At 35.8% G+C, this 27,211-nt stretch overlaps 1 protein-coding gene across 1 annotated transcript in view; it reads right to left on the bottom strand.

Moving 5' to 3' along the window:
* ATP8B4 (ATPase phospholipid transporting 8B4 (putative)) overlaps nucleotides 1-27,211 on the bottom strand; it is a 215,222-nt gene that overhangs the window by 80,352 nt on the left and 107,659 nt on the right. Inside the window, exons 10-13 of the mRNA XM_044660050.1 lie at nucleotides 25,936-26,132; nucleotides 15,618-15,826; nucleotides 12,895-12,938; nucleotides 10,956-11,121 (exon numbers count right to left, since the gene is read on the bottom strand). Of these exons, the coding sequence (XP_044515985.1) occupies nucleotides 10,956-11,121; nucleotides 12,895-12,938; nucleotides 15,618-15,826; nucleotides 25,936-26,132 (616 nt within the window). The remainder of the gene's footprint in view (nucleotides 1-10,955; nucleotides 11,122-12,894; nucleotides 12,939-15,617; nucleotides 15,827-25,935; nucleotides 26,133-27,211) is intronic.

Raw genomic sequence — 27,211 nt, 5'->3', positions numbered from 1 at the left:
GTCCGGATGCTTGTTTGTTCTCCTCCTCTGTTTGCTCGGTTGTCTGGATTTTCTCTGTGTAAAAGTTGTCAAGTGTTAAAGACTTCTTTTTCTTGTTGTTAATCTTTCTCTTCTGAACTTCCTGAGACTGGGTAGCCATTGTTAGCCCAGCAGCTTCTCAGGTTTATCCTCGCGCTCAGGGTCTGTCCGCGGTCAAGCCCCCTGGTGGACCCCCTTGCTTGATCGTCTGCTGGAGGTTTCTTTACAAGTCTCAGGGCGCTGCTTCCACAATCGTATACCCGTCTGCACTGGTTCCCCACTCAGTGTTTCAGAGCTTTAGCTCGTGGCTGTGTCTGCCTCCACCCACGCCTCCTCCCGTGCCTGCACTCTGAGCCCGCGCTCTGCGTCCTGCGTTCGCTCTCGGCGTCCTGCTCCCGCGCTCAAATTTTGTGTGCGTTTGTTAGCTTTTTGGGGTCTTAAATCTTGCTTCTCTCGGGAACAGGCCCCTGGAGCTGCCAATGACTCGATGGGTGCCCCAAACTTGCTCTATTTCTTTTTAGCTGGCTTCGGCGCTATAGGTGTTGTGTGTGGAGGGGTTGGGGGTGGGGTGGTTGCTCACCCTGCGATTTAGTGAGAGCTGTTTCACCCCTTTATAGCATGGAAATGCCTCGATTCCACGTACCTTCCACGCTGTGCCCTGTTGTGGGGTTCCTCCGTTCATCTGAACTTGTTTTTATGTCCCCTTGAGGAGTTTTGTGTGTTTCAGTCAGGAGAGGTTAAGAGCTGCTTCTTACTCTGCCGCCATCTTAACCAGGAACCCATGTAATGGAGTTTTTGAGGAAGAAGACCTCAGCAATTTATTTCATCCATTAAGACATTGCTTAAAGGCTCAGCCATTTTCTTATTCTACTCTCAAAACTAGAATTGTCGAATTGTAATCTAAGAAATATTAAAACACTCTAAAATTACCTTTGCAGCAAAAAAAATTAATACTCTTTGAGATTCTTCCTGGATAAGTAGATCTGAGAATAGCCTTTATAGAGATGATAACTAGATACAGGGAAGATGACAAAATTAAGTAAGATAGGACCAAGGGAGAAGAGAATAGGGCTCAGGACAGAATGTAGGGGAACATCCATGGCTAGTCAAAATGACCTAGATGGTGATTCAGCAAAGCAGACCAAAAGGAGTGGTCAGATAAATAGGATGAGAGTCAATAAAAAGCAGTATCATGAAACCCTTGATAGAAGAGAGTATCAAGGAAAGGAAGGTGACAGACAGTATCAAAACCTACAGAGAAGTCATGAAGGATGAAGATTTGGAAAAAGAACATTAGATTTGAGAATTAAAGGTCATTGGTAATTTTGCTGAGAGCAGTTTAGTTGAATGATGAGGTCTGATGTATATAGATTATAGAAAGTGAAGAAGAGATTGAGAAAAAAGGAAGTGGAGGCACCTATTGCAGATTTTTTTCTCAGAGTTTATCTATAGAAGGGAAGACAACTTAGGTCTTGTAGATGATCAGATTAAAGAAACGTTTTTTTTTAATGGAGGAGGGTGAGTTAGATGGCTTAGTAGTAAGAGATCCAGGCCTGAAGATGAGGGGTACTGGGTTCAAATCTCTTCAGATACTTCTTAGCTGAATGCCCCTGGGCAAGTCACCAAACTCTCATTGCCTGTGTACAATGTTCTTCTGGTTCTGCTCACTTCCCTTTGCCTCAGCCCATGTAAATCTTTCTAGATTTTTCCAAAATCATCCTGCTCATCATTTCTAATAGCACAGTAGTATTCCACCCACAATTATATGCCACAACTTCTTCACCCACTCCCCAATTGATTAACAATTCCTTAATTTGAATTCTTTGTTGCTACAAAAAGAGTTTCAGTAAATATTGTTGTACAAATAGGGCCTCTCCCCCTTTTATGTATCTCTTCGGGATACAGACCTAGGAGTAGTATTGCTGAATCAAAGGGTATGTACAGTTTTAGAGTCCTTTGGACATAGTTCCATATTGCTTTCTAGAATGGCTGGATCAAATCACAATTCCACAAACAACATATCAGTGTCCCAATTTTTCCATAAAATCTCCAACATTTATAATTTTCATTTTTGTCATATTGGTCAAATTGATAGCTGTGAGGTGGTACCTCAGAGTTGTTTAATTTGCATTTTTCTAATCAAGAGTGGTTTAGAGCATTGTTTTTAATATGACTATATATGGCTTTGATTTCTTCATCTGAAAACTGCTGCTTGTTCATATTCTTTGACCATTTATCAATTACCAATTGACAATTTATCAATGACATATACTTTTATACATTTGACTTATTTCTCTATGTTAACTGACAGTATTATTAAAGAACTGAGAGGTAGAAGGCAGTTCTGATAAAGATGAAAAGCAGGGCTAGGAATGAGAAGGCAGATGAAAAGATGTTATGATAAAAGATCATTATCAGATAAAGAAATTTCAGAATTGAGGACCATGGAAATGGAACATTTGTGAGTGATAAAAAGATCAGAAAATGATCTGCATAAAGTAGTACAGTAGGGCCTGGGAAAAGTTAGAGTAAGGTTTTGCCATTCAGTCTTGTTCAGTCCATCCCTAGGGCAGGAGGAGCCCCTTGAACTAAATTTAGGAGTTTCTTGAACTAAATTGATCATTGACCAATAGAGCACAGTTTACCCCCCTAAATTAAAGACACTCCCCTAATTATAGCCTTGTTTAGGCAAATACTCAAAAAGTGTTAACATCTCATAAATCTGGAAGTTCCCTTCACTGACGGGCAGCTCACAAATTATCACTGACCATCCATCCTATTTGACTATATCCTCCCACCACCAGTAGAGCAATCTGGTCAACTGTCCATCTATCATCCCTCACTCCTGCCACATGGCTAAACCAGTTGTCTTCCTATTATACAATTCCTTAATGTTATCTTTTACTCCTCTTATTCTTTGGAGTTCCTCATTGGTTACATGTTTCTGCCTGCTCTCACCTATCAGACATCTCTCTATTGCTACCAGTGGAATGATGAACCATAAAAAACTTTGGGCCTTTGTTTTCCTGGGAATCTTGGAGTTAGTTGGTTAATAAAGGAGAATTGCAATTTCCAGGAGGCTTGTTCTCCTCCTACTGTTCAAATCAGGTCCCAAATCACTGTCCATCTGTACTGCCTGTTCCATATACACATACTGATGGATAACCTCTTTAGGGTATCCAGTCCAAATGCATGTCATAATCTGGGCAAAAGACATTCTTCATCCACTTGGTCTTTACTGTGTGCCAAAATCTTTTGAGTGATTACAGATCTCCTCTAAGAGGTTCAGTAATGCCCTGGAGCTTGATGAAATCAACACAAAGTTATTTTCAAATAAGAGCATCTGGAGGATCTCACCATCAACAGGGAATCCCTCTTTGACCTGGACTCTTTGCTGGATCTCCCCGATTCGAATGGCAAACACCTTTGGAGAGCATACATCTCCCTGTTTTATGCTTTGTCTAATGTTTGTGATTAGGGAGTTATTGAATAATGTTATTTCTGTTATATCTTCAAAGGAATCTTGAATGATTTTGATGTATGCTTCAGAGACATCTTGTTATAAGAGCCTAGAAAGGCAGCTCTCTGTTTGACCAAATAAAATATTTTCTTGCAATCAACAAATAATGGGCACAGTGGATCTTATTTTCTCTATAAAGTTCAACCAATTATGAAGTGGAAAAAATACAGTGTTATCGAATATAATTTGTGAAAGCCTTTTATTCCCTACTAATGCCCTCAACAAAAATACCCTCAATATGCATATAGTTGATTCTACTAAAGATTTTGTATAGACAGTAGAGTTAGCATATAGGTCAGTAGTTCCTGATGTTGTCTTGTTTACCTTTTTTTTAGTATTAATAATGTTGAGAAGTAGGTTTTTTCCTGTGCCTTTGGTATCTTCCCTTCTTTCAAGTACCTTGGATATTGATTCCTCAATGCTCTTATGACTGTCATCTTTAACATAGTTGTCCTCTCTATATTAAACTAATTCTATTTTCCTGACCTTCTTCCTTCCAAACTTTCTTACTGTTGAGGTCACCACTATCTTCCTGGTCATCCAGGCTCACAACCTAGGCATCATTCTTAGCACCATATTATCACTCATCTTTCTTAGCCAATTTGTTGCTAAGGACTGTCAGCTTCACCTTTATTACCAACTCTCAAATACACCCCCTTCTTTTTTTGACACTGCTATTATTTTGGTATAGACACTCATCACTTCAAGCCTGGACTATTGCAATAGCCTACTGTTGAATTTGCCTACCTTGAGAATTTTCCCACCCCACTGATTCTCCAAACAGTTACAAAGATGATTTTCTTAAAGGTCCAACCATGTCACACTGCTCCCTAATCAATAAACTCCATTGGCTCCCTATTATCATCTCTAAGATCAAATACAAAAATCCTCTGTTGGGTGTTCAAAGGCTTTCAAAACTTGGATCCTCCCTATTTTTCCAGTCTTCTTATACCTTATACCACCCCCATCCTACCACATACACTTTGACCCAGTTGCACCTGCGTCCTGGCTGTTCCATGAACAAAACACTTCATCTGTGGACTCAGCATTTTCTCTGATTGTTTCCCCTGCCTAGAATTCTCTCCCTCCTTCTTTCTGCCTCTTGGGTTCCCCAGCTTCCTTAAAGTCCCAGCTAAAATCCTACCTCCTATAGGGAATATTTCCCAATTCCCCCTAATTCTAGTACCTTCCCTTTGTTGATTAGTTCCTATTTCTCCTGCATATAGCTTGCTTGTACAGAGTTGTCGGTATATCATCTCCCACATATGATTGTGAGTACTTCAAGGGAAAGCATTGTTTTTACTTCTCTTTGTATCTCTAGAGCTTAACATTGTGCCTCACTCATAGTAGATGCTTAATGCTTAGTGACATACTATTCACTTGGTCCAACATGGCCAGTTTTCTGTGTTCTCTTTAATGCCATTTTTATAAGCCCCTCTATAAACACTTTAAGCCTATGATGTTATAGTCCAAGGGGAGTTCCATTTTCTTTGATGAAGGAGACTGTTAATTATAATGAATTTTCTAAATCCTTTCCATTTTTGTTTTGTTTGTTTTTCCTTTCCACTTTCATCCTTGAATGTTTTTACAATGCCTATCCTTTGTTGGCTATTTTCCTAAATTAAAGGCAGTTTAGTTTTACCCTCTGTTAATTCTTTCTTCTTTCTGACATGATGCAATTCATTATCTTTCTTCATAAGATTTTATAAATGAGTTTATATTTTAACATTGTTTTCTTGGGCAATAATTTCTCTCTGATTGGCAAGTAAGATGTTGACTAAGATACTTTCTGGGTTCTTTTGGTCTCTTTGGTGAAGTAATTAATTAACATTGGTTACAATTTTAGACAAAATTATTCTAGTTGGTGTTGATATCATTTTCATTATCCATTTTCCATTTTTATTTATAATTTTTAATAGTTCAAGGCCAAGTTGTTTCAATTATATTCTAAATCTTTTTCTCATTATTCTCTCTTCTTGCTTTTTAATAATTCTGATCTTAACAGATAAATGACTCAGGGATAATTTCTCCATCAAAAACAAGTTTTTCTTTTCTCTAAAAAAACTATTTCATTCTGTTTTTTAGTTCATTCTTATACTCAGTATAATTAGCTCATTTTAAAAATTAACTACAAAGGTCATGGTTTGTATAATTTATAAGATGTCTCTGTATCTTTCTTACCATGAACATGTGTTATTTGGTGTTAGTCATGTCTAACACTTACAAATTCTTTCCTCAAAAGAATCATTCAAAGGACAGAGGTATAAGGCTTCAATATAACTTAGCGTTTTTTGGCCTCTCTTGCTTCTTTTTCCTTAGCCAGATTTTCCTGAATATTTTTCTTCATCTTTGCCTTTTTTAACCTCTGTATTTAACTCACCAATTTTCAGAGTGGATAATCATTTAATCTAGCAAGTCTGATCAAGTTATTAAGTGAATTTTTCTATCATTTTTTCCTGCAGAACCTAATATTGATATATAAACCGCAATTACTGTCATGATGGTCTTTTTTGCAAATATTTACCATTTACTGGAATGTGTGATGTCCATAAAACAAATGTCATGAAATATTCTATCTTGATGCCTTTGAATAAATTGAAAAACTTATACCACTAATGCTCTTCTTTGGCTCTCCAAGGAGTTCTAACATCCTTCCATTTAACTGTAACTTTCTTCTTTCTTCTAGCTTTGTTTAATTCAAGTCCTCCAGGAATATGCCCACTCTTTGGGTAAAGATCTCATATTTAGAGAAGCAATAGTCAAATTAAAGTTTATTCATGGTCTAAAAACTGTGGCAGCACCCTTCCTGCAATTCTACCACTAGTTTTGCAAAAGCAGAAAGTGTCCGTGGAAGACTAAAGCCATTTTAATTTTTTTTGTTTAATGTTTGTTTATGCTTATGTTTAGTTTTTTTTTTTTTTTATTTAATGGGTTGCTGTAATGAAAAAAACTTCACCAGGTTGCCAGTCTATTGATAATGTGACTGTAAATAGAGAGCTTGGTCCTCAGAAAACAGACATAGTGTATTGCCAGGGCCATAGTCAAAGCCTTTTCAGCATAGTAGAATTTTCTGGAGTTTGCACTCTTCAGGGAGAGACTTCAGGAACCCAGGTTAATAAATTATGGGATTAGAACTTTGTGGAGAATTCTAATATAACTTTACTTTCTTTGGATGACCAACCATATTGGTGCCTTATGGTAAGTATGAAGTGCATTAAATTCCTTAGATATTTTTTCTCAGAAACAACTATTTAGCTATACTTCTCCATCTTGTATTTGCAAAGAAAGCAATAATTCAACCAATTATAGAACTTCACATTTATGCTTATTCGATTTCACTCACTTTGTAATCTGTCTTTTGTTCTAATATTTTGATATCTTTTTAGATCTCAACTATTTAGATCTCAATATTCAACATAATAAAAGCTGACACTTACATGGCATTTCAAGGTTTGCCAAACTCATTATATATTACTTCATTTGATCCTCATAATAAGTCTGAGAGACAAGTGTTTTTATTATCCTTATTTTATAATGAAGGAAACTGAGGCATTCAGAGATTAAATGCCTAGAATCACACAGTTAATAAGTGTCTGAGGCAGGATTCAAATTCAGATCTTCTTAACACCCTGCCTAGTGTTCCATCCATTACCCTAGTTGCCTCACACTAATCTGTCATATCTCTCCCCCCTTTATGTCATTTACAAATTTGGCAGTCATACATTCTCTATTAAAACCAAAATAATACAAGCAAGATCTTAAAGCTTTGTAACTACAGGGTGGTTTTCTTCCAAAGAGCATAAAGTTCTTTTCAAATAGATGATACTGTTTATGAGCTGAAAAAGGGCAGGTATGATTATTCTCTTTTCAGTTCCATTTGGGTCCATCTTCAATTGAAGTCCTTATCACCTCTATTTTAAATTGTAAAAATACAACACAATCAGAGAAATTTAAGTTATATGTTCAAGGTCACATAATCAGCATTATGAGGCTGGAACAGAAATCTGTTTTTTTGTTTGTTTTTTTTTAGTTCATCCCGATGCTTAATATAATTAGCTCACTTCAAAAATTAATTACAAAGGTCTTGGTTTGCATGATTCTTAGATTTTAGTAGACTATTTTTTGGTTTGGTTTGCATAATTCTTAGATTTTCTCAGATTTTAGTAATCTATAATTATTATTTGAGAATTTATTAATTTAATTATTGCATTGATAACAATCAAGTCAGTTTACCTGGATTATGTATATTGAGGAAATTGCTACAGAGAGCTGATTCCAACGCTACTCTATAGGTGAGTCTCTGGACAAGAAATTCTCTAGTATGCTAAAAAGTAGATCGTCTATGGAGTAATACTGACAAACATAAGCAAGAAGTAGGGAGCATGAAAAGATTTGGAGAGCTTATGATCTGTGTTAATGAAAGAGATATCCGAACCAATGGTATCAAGATTCCTCCAAGTCACCCAAATAAAGAAGACAGGTCAGATCCTTTTTAATTTGATCCAATTTCAATTGATCAATTCAATTTCAATAGTAAAAATTTAGCAAGATGGTAACAGGTCAACCGTAGTCCTTTAGGATTTGATAAGTTAAAATCTATTTTAAAGTCTTTTGATATTACTACATTAAGAAAACTATAACATGGTATATCTTATCATTATTATGAAGCCTGGGAACACCACAAATAAAAGGGAGATGAACCTCAGACATTTACTTTCTACATTAATCCTTTAGGATATGATAAGTCAACAACAGGAATAAAATCTACTTTATAACCTTTTGAAATCACTATATTAAAAACACATACAGAGTATAATATATAATTATTACAACAGTCCAAGAATACCATAAATAAAAGAGATATTCTGAACCCTCACAATCTAATGATTTCAATTAGTCATTCAGTAAACATTTATTAAGTGCCTACTATGTGTCAGGTACTACGCTAAGCACTGGGGATACAAATATAAGTTTAAAAAAAAAGAAGATAATTCCTGCCCTTAAGAAGCTTACAATCTAATAGTAGAAGACAATGCACAAAAGGAAAATGAAAGAGTTTGGGGGTGGAGGAGCGGTTGGTTGTATCTAGCACAGGGGCATGATGAAATTCAAAAGCAGTTTAACTGTTAGGAAATAGGGAGAAGACCTTGCTGAGCCCCTTTCTCTCCAGTGAATGGGTCTTTCACAGAGGCAGAGGGTACTGAAGAGATGTGTCAGGCATATTCAATCTCAAATTGATTTGAATAGTTTGTGTGCTCAGCATAAATCAGGAGAGAAATAAGACCTAAACATGGTTCCAGAAATAAAGGGTTTTGGTTGCTCCACTTTCTAAAATGGTTAATGATTTCCTGCCCTGTCTTTGATCTTAGCTACATCCCACAAACATTTATTAAGCACTCTACTATGTGTAAGGTGAAAGGCTATGTGATAGTTGACCTATTCTAAGCAAAGTACATTAAACATAAAAATACCAAGGAGAAAACTGTGGTTGAATTTGTTAAGAGATTTACTGGCATCCTGACATCAAAATTGAACGGGAAAAACTCATTTAGGAGATCCCCTATACAATAAACTTTGGGAATTATGAAGTAAAGCATTGAAAGTTTTCTAACAGAAGCCATACACTAGAAAAATTAACATTTTCTCACCAGAAAAGGAGAAAGACAATTAATAAACATTCTTAAAGCATATAATGAATAGGTAACCAATCTACAGAAATACTTTGGGAACAAGCAGATATTTTGATATACAATAGCAAAGTCATAACAATCAAGAATTGTTACATTTGTTTAGATCTAGTTTTACTTTTTTGGAAAGTGTTTTGTAGTTATATTCTAGAAAGACTTCTAATTTATCCCCATTGCATATGATGCTTGTTGATGGTTTAAGATATATACTGTTTATTATTTTTAGGAAAGAACCTTCTATTCCTATACTTTCTAGTGTTTTCAGTAGGAATAGGTGTTGTATTTTGTCAAAGGCTTTTTCAGCATCTATTGAGATAATCATGTGGTTTTTGTTGGTTTGCTTGTTGATATGGTCAATTATGTGGATGGTTTTCCTAATGTTGAACCATCCTTGCATTCCTGGTATAAATCGCACCTGATCATGATGAATAACCCTCTTGATCACTCGCTGGAGTCTTTTTGCTAGTATTCTATTTAAGATTTTTGCATCTATATTCATTAAGGAGATTGGTCTGTAATTTTCTTTCTCTGTTTTTGATCTGCCTGGCTTTGGAATCAGTACCATATTTGTGTCATTTGTCAAGTGTAACTAAAAGTGATTTACCTTGGGAAGAACCTATAGATATGGAATAGCTAAGATCCAAGAAGAAAATCAAAAGATCTCTTGGGGGCTGCATCTGCAGGAATTCAGGTACCCATATTTTGACAAATAGGTAAAGAAACTCGCCTATAGTTACACAAATATTAACCATAAATGTCTAGATGTGAATATAGATCTCCAAATCCAAATGCTGACTCCAAATCCAGCACTCTTTATGCTATATACTATTAGTTCTGAAAAGGCAAGAATACAAAATGTCCAGTTGTCCATATCTCTTCAGTCCCGGCCTCCATCCATCTTCATTACTACCACTAGCCTTAGTTAGGAATCTTGCTTTAATATGACTTGGATCAGAGAACAGTTGAGACAGTGGAGTAACACCATCTCTATTTGCCTCTAGTATTCACAAGAGGGAATGTGATAACAGTGAAAATAGTGCTGACCCTAGCATCAGGGGTCCTAGATTCAAATCCCACCTTTGATGCTTCCTTTCATCCCATATACCCAATCAATTCTCAAATCCTGGTGTTTTTCTACCTCCATAACAGGAGTTTAAAAGTCAGAAACAGACTAGTTATAAAGCACAATGCTGTGGTTAAGCTGAATTTTAATAAGTAAGATACTTATATCTTAAATTTGTAAATAATTAACTTTTCATTTTTTTTAGAATTTATAGGATTTATAAATCTTATTTTTTTAAACCCTTATCTTCCATCTTGGAGTCAATACTGGGTATTGGCTCCAAGGCAGAAGAGTGGTAAGGGCTAGGCAATGGGGGTCAAGTGATTTGCCCAGAGTCACACAGCTAGGAAGTGTCTGAGGCCAGATTTGAACCTAGGACCTCCTGACTCTCAATCCACTGAGCCACCCAGCTGCCCCCAAATCTGATTTTCTGATTGTCATTAAAGCTTAATTCTGCACAAAGAGTTTTGGGACACATTGTATACATACATGATGCAATTATTATTCCTGAATCCAAGAACAAATATGTAAGGAATGTAATAAGTAAAGCCATTTCTGCATAGGTATTCTTTTAATTGGTAAAATCCTAAATCTCTATTCCCTTCAGAAAAAAAAAATCACTTCTAAGGGAAAAGAGTTTCTAGGAGTATAAATTCGGATCACTCACCTTCATTCTTCTCTTCAGGCATCACTGTGTGACAGAGTGCAAGTAGCCTAAAGAATTCATGTACTTTGGGGTCTCCAAGTTTAATGGATTCAATTAGGCTATGATCATAGAACTGAAATTTGCTATCTGCTTGAGGGTTGAAAGAAAAATCAACAGGCTTTGTTTTCTGTAGGAAAAAGAAAGAGAGAATTATTTCCCCATCCTCAACAGCCAATGAATCTGGAATTACTTTTTCTGGTGTAGCTATTCCAATCACTTTATATGATTCTTTGCTATCAAAAATCTAAAATGATATTAATATTTACTGATTCTCTCATTTCAGACCCATGGACCAAAACAATGCAGGTCTTCTTGAAGGATCCCTCCCCAAATTGAAAAAGCTCCTGTTTGGCTCTTCCTATCATGGGAGAATTCTTGGAGACTTACAGAGCTCTGGTTGAAAATCCCTTGATCCCAAAATCCAACTCCAAGGTATTATCCCTGTTCCTATAGCCTAACTAACATTTGTAAATAAAGTTGTTGCTTGTGATCCTTGGAGGGTAGAGATTATTCTCTTGCTTTTCCTTATCCTCAGGGCTTAGCACAGTGTCTGGCACATAGCAGATGTGTTTAATAAAATGCTTATTGACTGATGTACTTTATATTTTTTTTAATAAGGTTTCATCTCTTATTGCATTTTATCCTTAAAACATCCAGAATTAAATAGGGTAGGTCTTGTCAGCTCTGTCTTGCAAGAAGGGATACAGGGGAACCATCTTTTTACATGTTCAAAAGAAGTAGATCCATAAGGGACATGCCCAAGAATCACACTGTTTAGTAAAACAATTAGATTGGATCTTTAGTGACTCCATCAGAGGTACATGACTAACCACTGAGAATCTGTTAGAGATTCTCCTATCTTTAGCCTGAGCCAGAGGAATCTACAGTATAATTGGTGTTTCTTCTATTTCCTTAGTCTGTAGGGTCATATGTAATCATTCTAAGTTACAGAATAAGCTTGATGCTTTTTGATGAGAAAAAAAAATCCTAGAAAAGGCCCAGAAGAGCAGTTTCCTACATGCAAATAATAACAACAACAAAAAAAGACACGATTAATATGAATCTAAAGAATTATGCATGCCATAGTGGATAGAGAGGGGCCTTAAATTCCAGCAGTCCAGAATTCAAATTCTGACTGATACATACTGGCTGTGTGACCCTGGGCATGTCACTTAGGCTCTTACTGTCCTAGGCAATGTAATGTAGTTATATTGCAAAATAGGGACTTCACTGGGAATCTCCTTTATACATATCAAATCATGGGTGGGGGGGGTGGGAAGCTGATTTCATTAATTTTCTGCCTCTGTGGTAGAAATCAATCTAATTAAAAAATCATGAGGGCAAATTTTGGTACTAATTTACAAAGTACTTCTATTAATACTATCTCCACTTTTGTTCTTGACTCTTCTTTCCTGCCAATTAAAATATTTGGAATATAAAAAGAAAAGGAGTATAAATTACTTATTGTGAAAAGACCAAAGAAATAGAAAAAGAGATAATGATGGAAGTAACACTAATGGAAGAAGTGTGTGTTTATTGAGTGAAGTGGAACTTTGCAAAGATTACAAGAGACAGCAATCATAATTAACCCATGTTGAAATGTGAAGGTTTCTTTTCAAAGAATAGAGCTGGACAAGACAAGTCACAACAAAGACCAATTCACTAAACTGCTCCTTCTTTCATCTCTATCACAAAACTGTCATGCTCTAATGTTTTCATGTTTGCAGAAAAGCAAATATAGTAAAGAACAATTCTGAGATGGAAAAGTCACTTATTAAGCATTTGTCTTTACTTGGCAATATTCTCCACAATGCGTGGATAGGTTTAGATTTAAAGGCAGGAGTTTATCCCCCATGAAACCAAAAATATAATGAATAAAAATACTTGATCACCTCTATACCTCATTTATTTCTGTCTTCCGACCCAGGTCATCATACACTTCACCTGTAGAATTCAATTTCAAGGATTAAAAACAAGTACATATTGAAAACATATTTAGACACGTCTTTAGGAAGTATATTTTTTAAGGAAATTTCCATTTGCCTTTTGTTACTAGATTTGGCATTCATCTTTCAAATTCCATCATAAATAAAACAAAAAAAAAACCTCACTTTTAACAGGTGTCCATATACATTCCCAATAAATGAGTAGAGATGCCCGTGTGTCTTTTCCTAATCCCCCAAATAGCCACATAAACTAACTAGACTAAAAATGTTATGAGCATAGTAATGAAAAATGAAAATCTGGCTTATATTTTTTTCACACATAAGAGCTGAGGAAAATGCCAGCTGATTCTGTTTTTATTATATAATTGGTGATATTTGGGCAATATAAAGAGTCTTAACCACATCATCATTAAGGATAATTCTTTGAAATTATGACCAATTTGTGATTATAATCCCTGGCAGAGCAGAGTCCAATACCTTATTTTAATTTTATTCAGCAAACATAATAAAAGCACCAGAGGAAACAAATATGGTCTCTGAGGTCTCTTCTAGTTCTTGATCTTTGGTCCAATAATCTCATGTACTCTTAAGAACAGGGATGTACCGGCACACAGGCAAAGCACACTGCCATGTATAGGTCAGCCAAAACTCGTTCCAGCTCAAATAAATCTCCAATACTAGGCAGCCTGATGGCTACTAACACCATTAGAGCTATTCTTTGGGACAACCCCATTAAATTGCAAGACAATTTAATATGTCTTTAGTGCTCTTGATTGAATTAGCACAGATAAGTACATTTGCTAAGCATCCTCAAAAAGGGGGGCACAGGTATGTTTTGATTAGAGGTAGGGATGATTTAAAAGTTTGGCATACTGCTAAGGACAGGCCAGACTGACATGGGGACAGGGTAATCTTAAGGAAAATAGTGGTGAAAAATGGACAGGGAGGAAATTATGAAAACTAACTTCTATTTTATACTTTTGCCTAAGAACCAACCCAGCGAGTAGCTATTTAGCATTCTGTAAAGAGTCTTTCATCAGCATATGAAGAAAGTCTATCAAATAAGACAAAAGAGTGAGGTTTGAAATATCCTATCTATTCACTTACCTACATATCAAGACATTATATATATGTGCATATGTGTATATGTATGTATATATGTACAAAAATGCACACGTGAAACATCTAGAAGAAAAAAAGCCAAAGTTCTAGAAAAAAAAAAAGCCATATTGGCTTTGCCACCCTTCTTGGGCTGTCCTAACTCCATGGAGTTACTAGATTTCAGTATGGAGAAACAGGACATGGGCCTCTGAAGTTCCTGGGACAGTGGGAAGGGATGTAAGTCTTACAGTCAGGCTGCAGAAATGCTTGAATGGTACCTTGCCAGGAATGGAATGCCAAGTACATTGTTCATGCATTCATCATGACTCTGGACCCATATAATAGCTGACATTCTGATAGTACTCTAATGCCTCTAAAGTGCTTTACATATAAATATTTCCATTTTATAATCACAAAAACTTATAAGAAATAGGTGATTCAAATATTATTTTTCCCACTTTCCTAAATAGGGAAACTGAGGCTCACAGAGTTTAGGCAATTTGTTCGAGTTTGTAGAACTAGTGTCAGCAATAGAAATTTTTATTTAAGTCTTCTTATTGTGTTGAACCTTTGTCAAAAGGATAAAAGGGACAAGGCAATGAAGTATGAGTAAATTCAAAATAACAGTTGGGGAGACAGTGTGGTGTAATGGATTGAATTCTGGACTTAGAATCAGGAAGAACTGGGCACCAGTTCTATCTCAGACTCTTAATACCTATAGGACCATGGGCAAATTGCCCTCTCAAATGAGCCTCAGTTTCTTCATCTGTCAAATGGAGAGAATAAAAGCACCTACCTTGAAAGTCTGTTGTGAGAAGCAAATTAGATAATGTGTTTAAAGTATTCATTCTCCATATCTTAAAGTATTATATAAATGTGAAATATCATCATCATGACAGCCATGTAAAACCTCAACTAGGATGTGTTAATTCTCTGGAATAACTGTTTTGGTCAACCAAGTCTCATATACACACTATATGTATCTACTATATGTATTACATGCCTAAAAGGCTATATGCTATATACACTGTCTATAGACCATATAGTCTTATAGATACTAAAATAAGTGCCAGCGGGCATGGTAGACTTTGAAATACTACTATAGTTATTTCAGAATTTCTTTTCTGCTCATCAAAGAAAATAGTAAAAACATATGCTCTCTAACTTTGCAGAGTATCACAGAACAGAACCATACATTTCAGAGCTGGAAGAGACCTTAAAAGATCATGAAGTCCAACTCCTTCATTTCACAGATTTTTTTTTTTATAATATATCTTTATGCATCTATCAGATTGCTTTCTAATCCTAAATGTGCTGCACTCCTCATGGAGAAGATAAGAATCTAACTATTATTTTGCTAATCCTGGATGTCCCCATTCTAGAAATTACATTCTAAGGCAAATACCATAGGATAAACAGATTGCTTCATCAATCTATAGTTTAGGACAAACTAAATATTTAATTCTTTATCAAATTGAAAAAGACTTTCTTCAACAAAACAGAATAGATGTAAGAAAATGAACTTGTAAGAAAATATCAAAGGAAAGATTTTTTTTTAATGGAGAAAATAACTTACCATAGGTCTTTCCATTAATGGAGCATTTATTAAAAGTCATTATATTCTGAGTGAGGGTGCCTGTTTTGTCTGAGAAAACATATTCAATCTGCCCCAGTTCTTCATTGAGTGTTGTTGTTCGAGCCTCAGCAAGTGTCTCTTTTTTGGAATAATACATCTTCCGATCCCAGTTTATAAAATAGCTATGACCCAGCCGGATAACTTCCACACTTTAAAACATTAAGGGGCAAATAGAAAAAGAAAAATATTTTAGTCAGCATCAAAAATGCCAAACTTTGTTACAATTTGCCTGCCAAATTCCTTATAGGAAAATCTATATGCAGACTATATAAATGAGTCAAAATACTATTTCCCAAGCTCCTAATGTTCTTTACCTCCCAAGAAATATAATATAGTTTTTATTTCAAAATCCTACCCAATCTTCTTAGCATTTTCCCACAATGTTATTAAAAATAATGGAATAGAGTAACATGAGACTCCGAGAGGGAAAGAACATGAATCATGGAACCATGGAAAAGTATTCTTAATTAATTAATTTTAAAAATCATATGAACCAAAAAACACATGAGACCCCAGAAAAATTATCATTGCTTTCAATTCACATTTATCAGGCCCAGAGGAGTTATTTCTTGTATAGTGTATTAATACATGTGCTCTTGGCTGACTCTGCTTTGAAGGAATCCAACTATTAAATAAGTTTCTAGATTCTATTCACTAAATGATTTAAAGGGGATACCTCTTCGGACCTTCTCCCCATGACGAGTCATTAGACCTCCTGTTTTACTAAATGAAGTTTAAGACAGTAGCTATTTTACTAAATGAAGTTTAAGATAAGACTTTTGCTAAATGAAATTTAAGATAGTAGCTAAATGAAGAGTAAAATGAATATTAGTAAAATGACTCAGGAGGAAAGGAAATGAGGTTAACTAAATGGACCCATTATTCACGTGGAAGGGACTGTTATTTCATGTTTTGATAATTGTTTATAACATTCCATAGCTCACATCTGTGGTTGGATAATGATGGTGTTTCTGTACCAGCACACTGTGGTCAGAAGAGTCTTAAATAGGAAAACAATTCATGAGACAGCATGGTATCATGGAACAATGAGTAAAATGATTTTTAAATGATTAAATCATTTTAGATGATTAAAGAGTTGGAAATTAGTCCCACCTCTACTGTGAACTAGTTGTATGACCTTCCAAAGGCTTCCTGGGCCTTAGTTTCCTTGTCTGTAAAATGAAGGTATGAGAATGGAGGATGTCTAAAATACACTCTAGCTTTAAATTTTAGGGTCTTAAGAATATAGCTTTCTTGAGTACAGTGCTACTATATCTGCAGCTCAAGAACCTTAATACGGCAATTGGCAAAGCCAGTGAAGAGACAGACTTTGATAAAGAGTCTGGTTCTATGCTGGATGTTCACCAAATTTACAGTTCAATCATCTCACTAGATTTCTGAAAATCCAAAACAAAGCAAATGAACTGAAACGTGGGTGTTTCATGTTAGTATACCTGCAAATAAAAGTTTGCTAAGTCCATTAGAAAGATAAAATTCCAAAAATATCATGTAGAACAAAGGGAGGGAAAAGAATTCTTTTTCTTTAGGAAAAAGGAATTTTGGAGATTCACAGTGGGACGTTTTGGTTCTTGTTTTACAACATCAGTGCATGCAGGGTATCTATGGTATAACCAAAAAAGCACAGTGCTAGGAATCAGGAGATCGAGTTTTGGGTCCCAACTCCACAGATAGCAAGTTGTTTCAACTTGGACAAGTCAATGGGTCTTAGTAAAATAAAGAAGTTCACTCAATTAATAAATATTTATTGATTGTCTCTTGGAGCAGTACCTTAACCTCCACTGATCTCAGTTTCCATGTATGTAAAATGAAATCGATTGAATAGATAATAGATAGATAGATTACTAGATAGATAAACAGAGATAGAGATATAGAGATAGATTGATAGATGATACATAATCAGAGATAGATGATAGACAGACAGACAAATAATAGACTATTGTTTGATAGTTGCCAGGTATTGTACTAGGAATTAGAGATACAAAACAAGAACATAAGATGGTTCTTATTCTGAAGTGCTTTGCAAGCTAATAGAAGAAATCAAAATATAAAATGGAGTTAGAAGCAGAGGGGAGGGAAGAGGATATTTCCTAGGATAAGGCAGCTGGTGGTATGAGTGAAGTGAGCAGTATAACCAAAGCTCCTCAAGATATAATATTCCCTAATGAACTGGAAGAATTCCATGTGAACTGGAACGACCTCCAGGAATTGATGCAGAGTGAAAGGAGCAGAACCAGTAGAACATTGTACATAGAGACCAATACACTGTGGCACAATCAAATGTAATGGATTTCTCTACTAGCAGCAATGCAATGATCCAGGACATTTCTGAGGGACTTATGAAAAAGAACGCTGTTCACATCCAGAGAAAGAACTGTGGGAGCAGAAACACAGAAGAAAAACAACATGGGTCTATGGGGATATTATTGGGGATGTAGACTTTAAGCGATCACCCTAATGCAAATATTAATAATATGGAAATAAGTCTTGATCAATGACACATGTAAAACCCAGGGGAATTGCTCACTGGCTATGGGAGAGAGGGTAGGTGGAAGAAGGGGCAGGAAAGTACATGAATCATGTAACCAATTCTAAATTAATTCATTAAATAAAATTTTTCAAATCACAAAAAAAAGAAATAGGTAGGCCTTAAAGGATGTATAGAATTGGGATGAGAAAATAAAAGGAAGGAAAGAAATGAAAAAAAAAAAAAAAAGATATAACATTCCCCTATAGGAACTTACCAATCAGTCAAGAGGTCTCGGGAAAAGCCATCCCTGGAGAGAAAGGCAGCTAGTGAGAGAGGTAGGACAGGTAGAAGAGTAAGTAGGAAGTGAGTTCTGATTCTAAGATTCTTCCCTGGGACATAGGCAAACCTGTACAGCCCTTGTCCTCAAGGAGCTCACAGTCTAGACTGGAAGAGACAGATAGACATATACTATGCTGGTTGATATCTAAGGTGTTGGATATAATATTCCATGATTCTTAGTTGTGTGGCATTTTATAAATGCCTAATCTTATTAAATAAACAACTGGTAAAAAAAGTGATATAAGACAAATTATTATAACTGAAAAAAGCTCTTAGAGACTAACTTTCTAATGACAAATGTTTGCTAAAATCAACTTTTAAGCATAAAGTCTGAAGGGTGTGAAAATGGCAGTCCCTGTTAGTGTGGCAGAGAGGTAAAATCACAAGATTAGAATTCAGAAGTTCTGGGTTGCAGAATCTGCTTTGCCATTCCTTCTGCGTAATGGCTCTTCTGATGGTTAGGAGAAAAAATTGAATGAGACCAGGGGGAGGGCTCAAACCAATGGAGATGGAATTGGTAAGGACAGGACTTAGAAAGTTTTTAAATTATGAAAAATGCCAGAGGTTGAATTTGAGGAAGGGGAAATTTGAAATCTGAAGAGAAAGAAAAGGGGAATTTTGAGGCTGAAGGAGGACCCATATAATGGGAAAAGGAGATTTTTTTTTGCCTAGGTGGCAGAAATATAGAGCAAAGGTCACACTAGGTCCACATCTCCAGTAATACAAAGTGCCTTCTTAGCTACAAGGCAATTTTTGAATCTAACATTCACCCTGCCAAGGGCATGATGAAAATTGAAAAAGCAAATGAAAAACATTTGGGCTGTTTATCCACAGTCCCAGAAAGACCCAAAGGATTATAGAGAAGCATGTAGCCTGTATTTTAAGGTAAAGATGAGGTGAAAGCAAATTTCTAATCCTGACCCAGAGAGATATTAACACAAAAGGAGGTTCCAGAACCACATGGAAGGAGTGGTAAGAAAGGAGAGGGGAAAAGTATCAAGGCAAATCAGTTGTCAGGAGAAAAAAATTAAAAGACTTGCTCAAGCCTGTAGAATCAAATTCTCTGCTATTTAATTTAAGGTTCTTTCCTGATCTTTTTAGAGAATGCAGTGGATGGGAGGTTGGGATACACATAATATGTGATTATTCAAAGCATCACATAATGAACATGGGGTAGGTGACAAGGTCTTCCAGGGACATGTGGGATCCTCTATTTAAAGGAGAAAAAGTGATACTGAGAGACTAGAGCTGAAGGAGCTAGAGAAAGATTTAAAGATTAGAAAGAATAGAGCAAAAGGAGGAAAAGAAGAAGGAAAGGTGCTAGAATGGAAGGAAATAGAGAAGGACTCAAGAAATAGGAGAAGGAGCATTTTATAAGATGAGGAAATGGAAATTCAACTTGGCTATCAAGGTGCTTACAAGATTTTTTTTTAAAGTGCTACTGGATTTGATCAACTAAGGGGCAGCTTGGTTGCACAATGGATAAAGTAAATGAGTTGGAGTCAGAAAGACCTGAATTTGGATTGTAATTCAGATATTTACCAGCTGTGTGACCCTGGGTAAGTCACTTAATTTCTCTGGGCCTCATTTCCCTCATCTGTAAAATGGGGGAAATAATAGCACCTACATCTAAGGATTTGTGTCATTTGGAATTATCATAAACCCTGGGAGACTACAACTCTCAGGACTCTCTCTGCTACAACTTCCCTTGACACCTCCCACAAAGTCAGAGAAAGTATAAAAGAGAAAGTTTGGTGCGTTTTCTCTCTCTCTACCCTGGAGGGTCTGATCTCCAGCCTGAAGGCTCGGATCCTGAACTCTTGGCATCTTTTCCCCTTTCTATCTACCTCCTAGTTTTTCCTAGAACTTCCCCTTTCTAATTAAAATAAAATCTAGCTATTTTAAACTCTAAAGTTGCTCTCAGATCTTTTTTTTTTTTTTTTGAGCCCCAGAAGGGCTCAGGTCAATTTTCCCCTGCTGGGGCTGGGGACACTACCTTCTTTTCCCTTCCTCTACCTTCCTCTCTCCTCTTTCCCATCAAACCTTCCTTCTACCTACCTTCCCTTCACCCCCTCACAGGCTGTAGTGATGGTCAAATGAGTTAACCTATATAAAGTGTTTTGTGGAATTTAAAACACTGTGTAAATGCCATTATTGATTTTTTTTTTATCTTCTAGAAAATACAGAGGACAGGGAGGATTTTCAATACCCCACTAAGAATGCATAACATTTGTCTTACATGCTCTTCCTATGGAAAAGAGGAAGAGATATAGGCTAAATAAAGTCTGTTGTGTATGTAGATTCAGAATCATTTAATAGTCCTAAATGGTTCAGTGTTCACATAAAAGAGGTCTTTAGGTCATAATATCATTTGTGAAGTATATCACAGAAGGGATTCTTGTTGGATGAGATGGCCCCTAAACTCCCTTCTAATTCTAATTCTGTAGGACTTGAGACCAGTCCTCATTTTTCTCATCTATAACTCTATAACTGTGAGATTAAAAATTAATATCCAAATACTCCAAGTATTATATTTAATAATATTTATTAATAATAATTAAAAGTAAGGGAAGAAAAGCCGAAAGTAAAAGCCTGAGTAAAGCCAGCTTTCCTTTCTCAGCCACACACATGGGAAAAAGAGAGAGAGGTGGAGTTACACATATCTATATACAAACAACGTAAGCATGCAACTTGGGGATGAAAAAGGAAAGGGATGCTGGGACATGTAGTTCAAAGGTACAAAATTTCTATTTATGTAATAGTCAGAAAAAGTTAATAAGAACGCTGAAAAGTCAAGTAACTTGCCCAGGGTCCTGAAGACAATTTTTGTCCAAGACAGAACTTAAAACAAGGCTTCCAAGCTTTAAGGGCAGCTCTCTATCTATTACTCCATAATGTCTCTAATTCTTAATATATATATATATATATATATAAATATATATATTTAATCTAAAAACATGATAACTTCATTAGGACTAGAAGTTGAGCTTCTGAATAGAGTCATCATTAGGAAGAGCATTTTGATAATTGTCACTGCTTGGTTGCTTTAACAAAGTCACCACTGAATAACTTAGAAATATAAGGAATACCCTTTTCTTTAAGGTCAGGCTAGAACACCAGGGCTTAGCTGCTGAAAGAAATAGCCTCTCTTATCTTCCATGCCTTCCCAGTCCACAGAGAACCCCATCTTCTGCTGCTCTCCTTCCAACACCTTCTTTGAGCAATAAATCACTTCCTCATTTTTAAAAAGTATTTCAAATGCAGTGAATGAAAAATGCCAAATCACTTCAAAGGAGTCGTGTGTGCGTAATATACTTGCTTCCTGATGACAACACACACATATGTGTTTGCACATGTGCAGATGGAAAGCCACTAGGCACATTTACTATTCATTTGAGACATAAAAGGAAAAGTCATAAAAGCTGACCATAGTTATTCTGGCAAGGAGCAGGATTTACTACAGATGCTATAATTGAATACAAGCATGAACAGTCTTCAGAATCAAAGATGAGCCAGTAGGCTAGGGCTTAAGTAGAGCCCAGTCTGACCACAGCTCCAAAGGGCCCAAAGCCATTTGTGGAGAGATAGCCACGTGCCACCACCAAAAGTGAATTCTGCCTAACTTGATGTTTCAGCTTCCTGACTCACATCCAAACGAGAGGATTTCATAGAGGAAAATCTCTTCTCTCTATCACAAATAAGATTGAAGAAAATGGGGGAAAGATCCAGGTAAAAAACTTGGGGAGAGATAATGTAGAGATGACAGTGGTGTTAATGATCACAGTAGTTCTCATTTGTATAAGCACTTTACACTTACAAAGGACTTTAACAGATATCGGCTCCCTTGAGTGGCATCATAGCCCTATGAGGTAGGTCGTACAAGTATTATTATATCCATTTTGTAGGTGAAGATGGGGCTGCGAGGTGCCACAGTAGATAGAGTTCCCAACCCGGAGTCAGGAAGACTCATCTTCCTGAGTTCGAATCTAGCCTCAGGCACTTCCTAGTTGAATGACCCTGGACAAGTCACTTACGCCTGTTAGCCTCAGTTTTACCATTTGTAAAATGAGCTGGAGAAAGAAATAGCAAGGCATTCCAAAATCTTTGCCAAGAAAACCTCAAGTGGGGTCAGAAGGCATCAAACCAACTATGAAATGACTGATGAAGAAAACGAAAAAAATAACCTTGCTTGCCTCAAGATCATACAACTAATAAGGCATAGAGACATAAGATTAAAAGTTTTCTGACTCTAATTTCATAGGATCATAACTATATGGTCAGAAAGGAGTGCAGAAGATTTTAAACCCAACCCCATCCTTTCTTTTTACAAATGAAGAAACTGAGATGCAGAAAGATTAAATCACTTGTTCAAAGTCATATAAGTATTAAGTATTAGAAGTGGAATTTGAACTGAGGTAGTCCCACTGTACAAGGCTTCCAGTAACTCCTCATTATTCAGTAGGCAAGTAAAAAATTTTAAAAACTAGGTTTGGAACAGAAAAATAAAAATTCAATTTGATAGTTAAAGTGGACCAAGGAAGGTTTTAGAAAGCAACCTCTTTTCGAATGGAGCTTGAGAGCTTAGGATGAAATATTCTTATACACAGTAAAAACAAAATAAGAATAATTAAGTTAAGTAAAATATTTTCTTTTGGAAGTGAAGCAATTATCTTCTTTAGCAAGAGTCTAACTAAGATGGAAAATTCATACAATTTCTGAAATGGCATTTATTATTCTGGAAACTAACTACATAAAAATTAAGAATAATTAGTATAATAATAGCTTCTCCTTCCATAGTGTTTTACAGTTTACAAAGTTCTTTGTATACAATACCTGACTTGATCCTCTGTGGTCACTAGTGTTACTATTATAACCCCAATTTACAGATGAGGAAAATGAGGCCCAACAGCACATGTCTTCAGTATTCTCCCCAATACCATTCTGCTCCTCCGATATTTTAAAATTATGATAATTTGTAAACTGTTCCATAACTAGGTGGGGCAGTGAATATAGTGCCAGGCCTAGAGTCAAGAAGACCTGAGTTCAAATCTGATCTCAGATCCTTACTAGCTGTATGACTCTGGATAAGTCACTTAATCCTATTTGCCTCAATTTTCTCATCTGTAAAATGAGATGGAGAAGAAAATGGCAAACCACTGCATTATCTTTACTAAGAAAACCTCAAATGGGGGTCACAAAGAGTCAGACATGACTGAAATGAATAAACAAAAAACATTGCACATGGATAATAAAAAGGAGAATAATATAGCATGGCCCGTGGTGTCCTTGTGGTTCTCCATGTTGGCAGGATTCCTAGAAAGGTAGTAATCTTTGACTGAGGCCAAAGAAAAGCACTAAGAAAAATTTCTAAGGCACCAAAAAATATTACATTTAGACCATAAAATGGTATAGATGGAAGGGACTTTGATAATAATCTGGACTCGTTTTATAGATAAGGAAATTGAGGACAAAAGGATTAAGACATTTGCACAATGTCACCCAACTAATTAACTAGTGGAAGTGTGAGGGTCAGAACTTGGATCATAGAATCACAAATTTGGAGCTAGAAGGAACATCTAGGTTATGGAGTCCAATCCCTTCATTCATGTGGCAGATAGCCAGCACAAAGGATAGAGCACCAAACCTAGAGGAAGGAAGTACTAGCTGCATGATTCTATTTCCATCCCAGGGTTGTTGTGGATCAAAAGAGAAAATATTTGTAAAGTGTTTATCACAGTGCCTGGAACACAGTAGGCAATATCTAAATGCTAGCTATTATTATTACTATTTTATAGATAAGAAAATTGAGTCTCAAAGAGGCTGATTGACTTGTACAGAGTTAATAAGTAGCAGAGGTGGGATTTGAGCTCAAGTCCTTTGAATCTAAATCTAGAACATTTTAGAATGTACCAAGTTTCTGCTTCCTGTTTTCCTGATTTGTCGCCCAGGCTTCTTTTAGCTCTCTTAGACCACAGTGGCGTGATCCATTTCAACACTAAGATTGTTGGTCTAAATCTATATGAGATCAATCAAAAAGTCAAAAGAATTTTGCATTATGTTTCTCTTTGTTCAGTGTCAACTTAACATTCAGCATGGAAAAGGGAAATGAGCTCTGATTTTAAGTCAGAAGATTTAGGTTCAAGTTCTGGCTTCATAGAAGTTGCCATAACACCTCAACTAAGTCATTTAACTACTTTTGAGCTTAGTTTCCTCATTTCCTCATTTCCTACTGTCAAATGTAGAAAATAATATTTGTTCTAAGAACTTTTCAGGGATTTTGGTAAAAATCAAAAAAATTATGTAGAAGTGATATACAAATGTAAGGCAGGTTTCAAACCAAGCATGGGATATTCTGGGTGCTTCATATGAGTGATTTCATATTAACCAAAAAAATACTGAGCAAGATACTGTGTAAGAGGGAGAGAGTTGGTGTGAGAGATTTGGAGAGAGAGTGGCCCCTATTTTACCCATGGAGAATTCCCCTAAGTCTCTAGAAAGGCAAGTCCAAAATTAAGGACATTTTGAGGAGTCACTTTCCCTACATATCTACAGTTTCCAAAGTTTTTTCCTCTCTCTATATCTGGAATTTGTTCCAAAGAAAATATCTACAATCACCCAAGTTTTTTCAAAGAAGAAAGAAATAAAAAAAGCCTCTCCTCTTCAACATTCTTGTACCAATTTCACTCTTTTTTCATCATCTGGCATTCAATATTTTGCCTACCAACTAGGCATCACTAACACACAACATAAAAGGGCAGCTAGGTGGTGCAGTAGTTAGGATGCTGGTCCTGAAATCAGGAAAACTCCTCTTTCTGAGTTCAAATCTAGCTGTGCGATTCTGGTCAAGTCACTTAATCCTGTTTGCCCCAGTTTCCTCATCTGTAAAACGAGTTGGAGAAAGAAATGGTAAGCCACTCCAGTTTATTTGCCAAGAAAATTCCAAACAGGGTCACAGAGAGTTGGCCACAATTAAAAATAACTAAACAACAACAAAATACACTCCATGCAAAATGTTCCAGGCTCAGTCAGAAACCTGTTTTATACAAATTAAAGCTATTATTCTTGCTAATCATCATTATCATCATTTTCTCAGAATGAGACCAATCCCAATAGATCAATCCAGGGTACCTAGAATTTCTTCTAACATTTAGATTACACCTCTTTCTCACTGATTTAGATATTCAAGTTTATACTGACACTGATATGTTTAAATGAAAAGTAAATCTAAAAAACATAATCAAGCCAAGGAGCAAGTGTATCTTACAATTTGAAAATAAAAGTGTTAAGAAGATTCAAAAACTTAGCTGCTTTGTTTGTAACAGATGTTGCACGTCAAGGCAGCTACCATAATTTTAAAAAATAAACAAAGTGCTTTTGTAAAACACATAGACAACATTTTTTTCACATTATAAAAGGGTCAAGACCTCTTACCTCACATATAAGGAAATAGGCACGACAGTATTCAGAATAATAATGTATGACCAAAATGTTAGAAATCCTGAGAAAACGGGATTCTTCACTACTTCATCTCGAAAAAGGAATGCTTGGAAATAGTCCCCAACTTGATGTTCCCAGATTGAATTTCCTATTGCAAGAATAATTCCCATACATACCAGAAACCCAAAGATCTGAAATTAGAAGAACAGACTGGTTAGGGTTACTTGAACTTAAATTCTTGGTCATTTGCAGGATTACAAGAGCTAAATTCAAACTCATCCTCATTTGATATCCTCCCCACCACCTCCAAAAAAAATTCTTAAAATTATCATTTAAAAACCAAGCTGATTAAAAATAATTCTTGCTGCTTTACTTAGCAGTAATAATGACTTAGCTAATAATGAACAGTATACTTACTTCATCATCTGTTAAAGTTTAATACTGATGACAGTGGGAATAGCCCACATATGAGTAGGCTCAAAAATGAAATAAAAGGATTTTCTCCCCTATTTTAAAGGTCAAGTAAGTTCAAGTCTAGAAAAATGTTTGGTGCAAAAGTAAATAAAAAGAGAGGTGTGTAATATGAGTGACAGAATATAGTATTCTCACACTGAGGAAGAACTTTGGCTAAAAGCCAAATAAAATTCTTAAACAAGAATTATAAAGCTGAAACTTAGAGCAAAAAATAAATATCTATTTGCTTTTGTTTTAAGATCTATGGAAGAATGGACAACTAAAATAACATTACCTAAATCTGAATTATATATCTCTGAATCAAGCATTTAATCCACAAGGATTTATTAAATACCTGCCATGCGTCAAGCCCTATGTTATGTGCTAGAAACATAAATACAATGAATGAAATAATCTCTCCTTGTAAAAGAGTTTATACTCTCATAGGGAAAAAAATAAGGTCTTTGACCTTCGTATTTAAAGCAAAGGAGGAAAAGGAGTTTTTGAAAAGTCATGTCAGATCTTGTAATAGTCAATTGGTGTCTTTCAAACAATTTTTAAAAAATCATTTCTTATATAAATACTTTAGGGATTGGTGATCTTATCATTGCACATACTCAATCTACCTGTACAGATTATAATGCTGGCACAGCGTTCAAAAACCCAAAGCTCCTGCCTCAGTGAAGTATAGGACATGGAGTCAAGAAGCCATGAGTCCAAATCCCAGCCCTGACATTTACTATATAAGCATGAGCAAATTTCTTAATCTCTAGGGACCTGTTTCCTTATATGTGAAAAAAAAGTGGGGGCAATTGTA

Source organism: Gracilinanus agilis, chromosome 2, assembly GCF_016433145.1.
Source record: "Gracilinanus agilis isolate LMUSP501 chromosome 2, AgileGrace, whole genome shotgun sequence".
Lineage (NCBI taxonomy): Eukaryota > Metazoa > Chordata > Mammalia > Didelphimorphia > Didelphidae > Gracilinanus > Gracilinanus agilis.
Note: the sequence above shows the minus strand (reverse complement) of the source record. Positions and strands in the feature narration are given on the sequence as shown.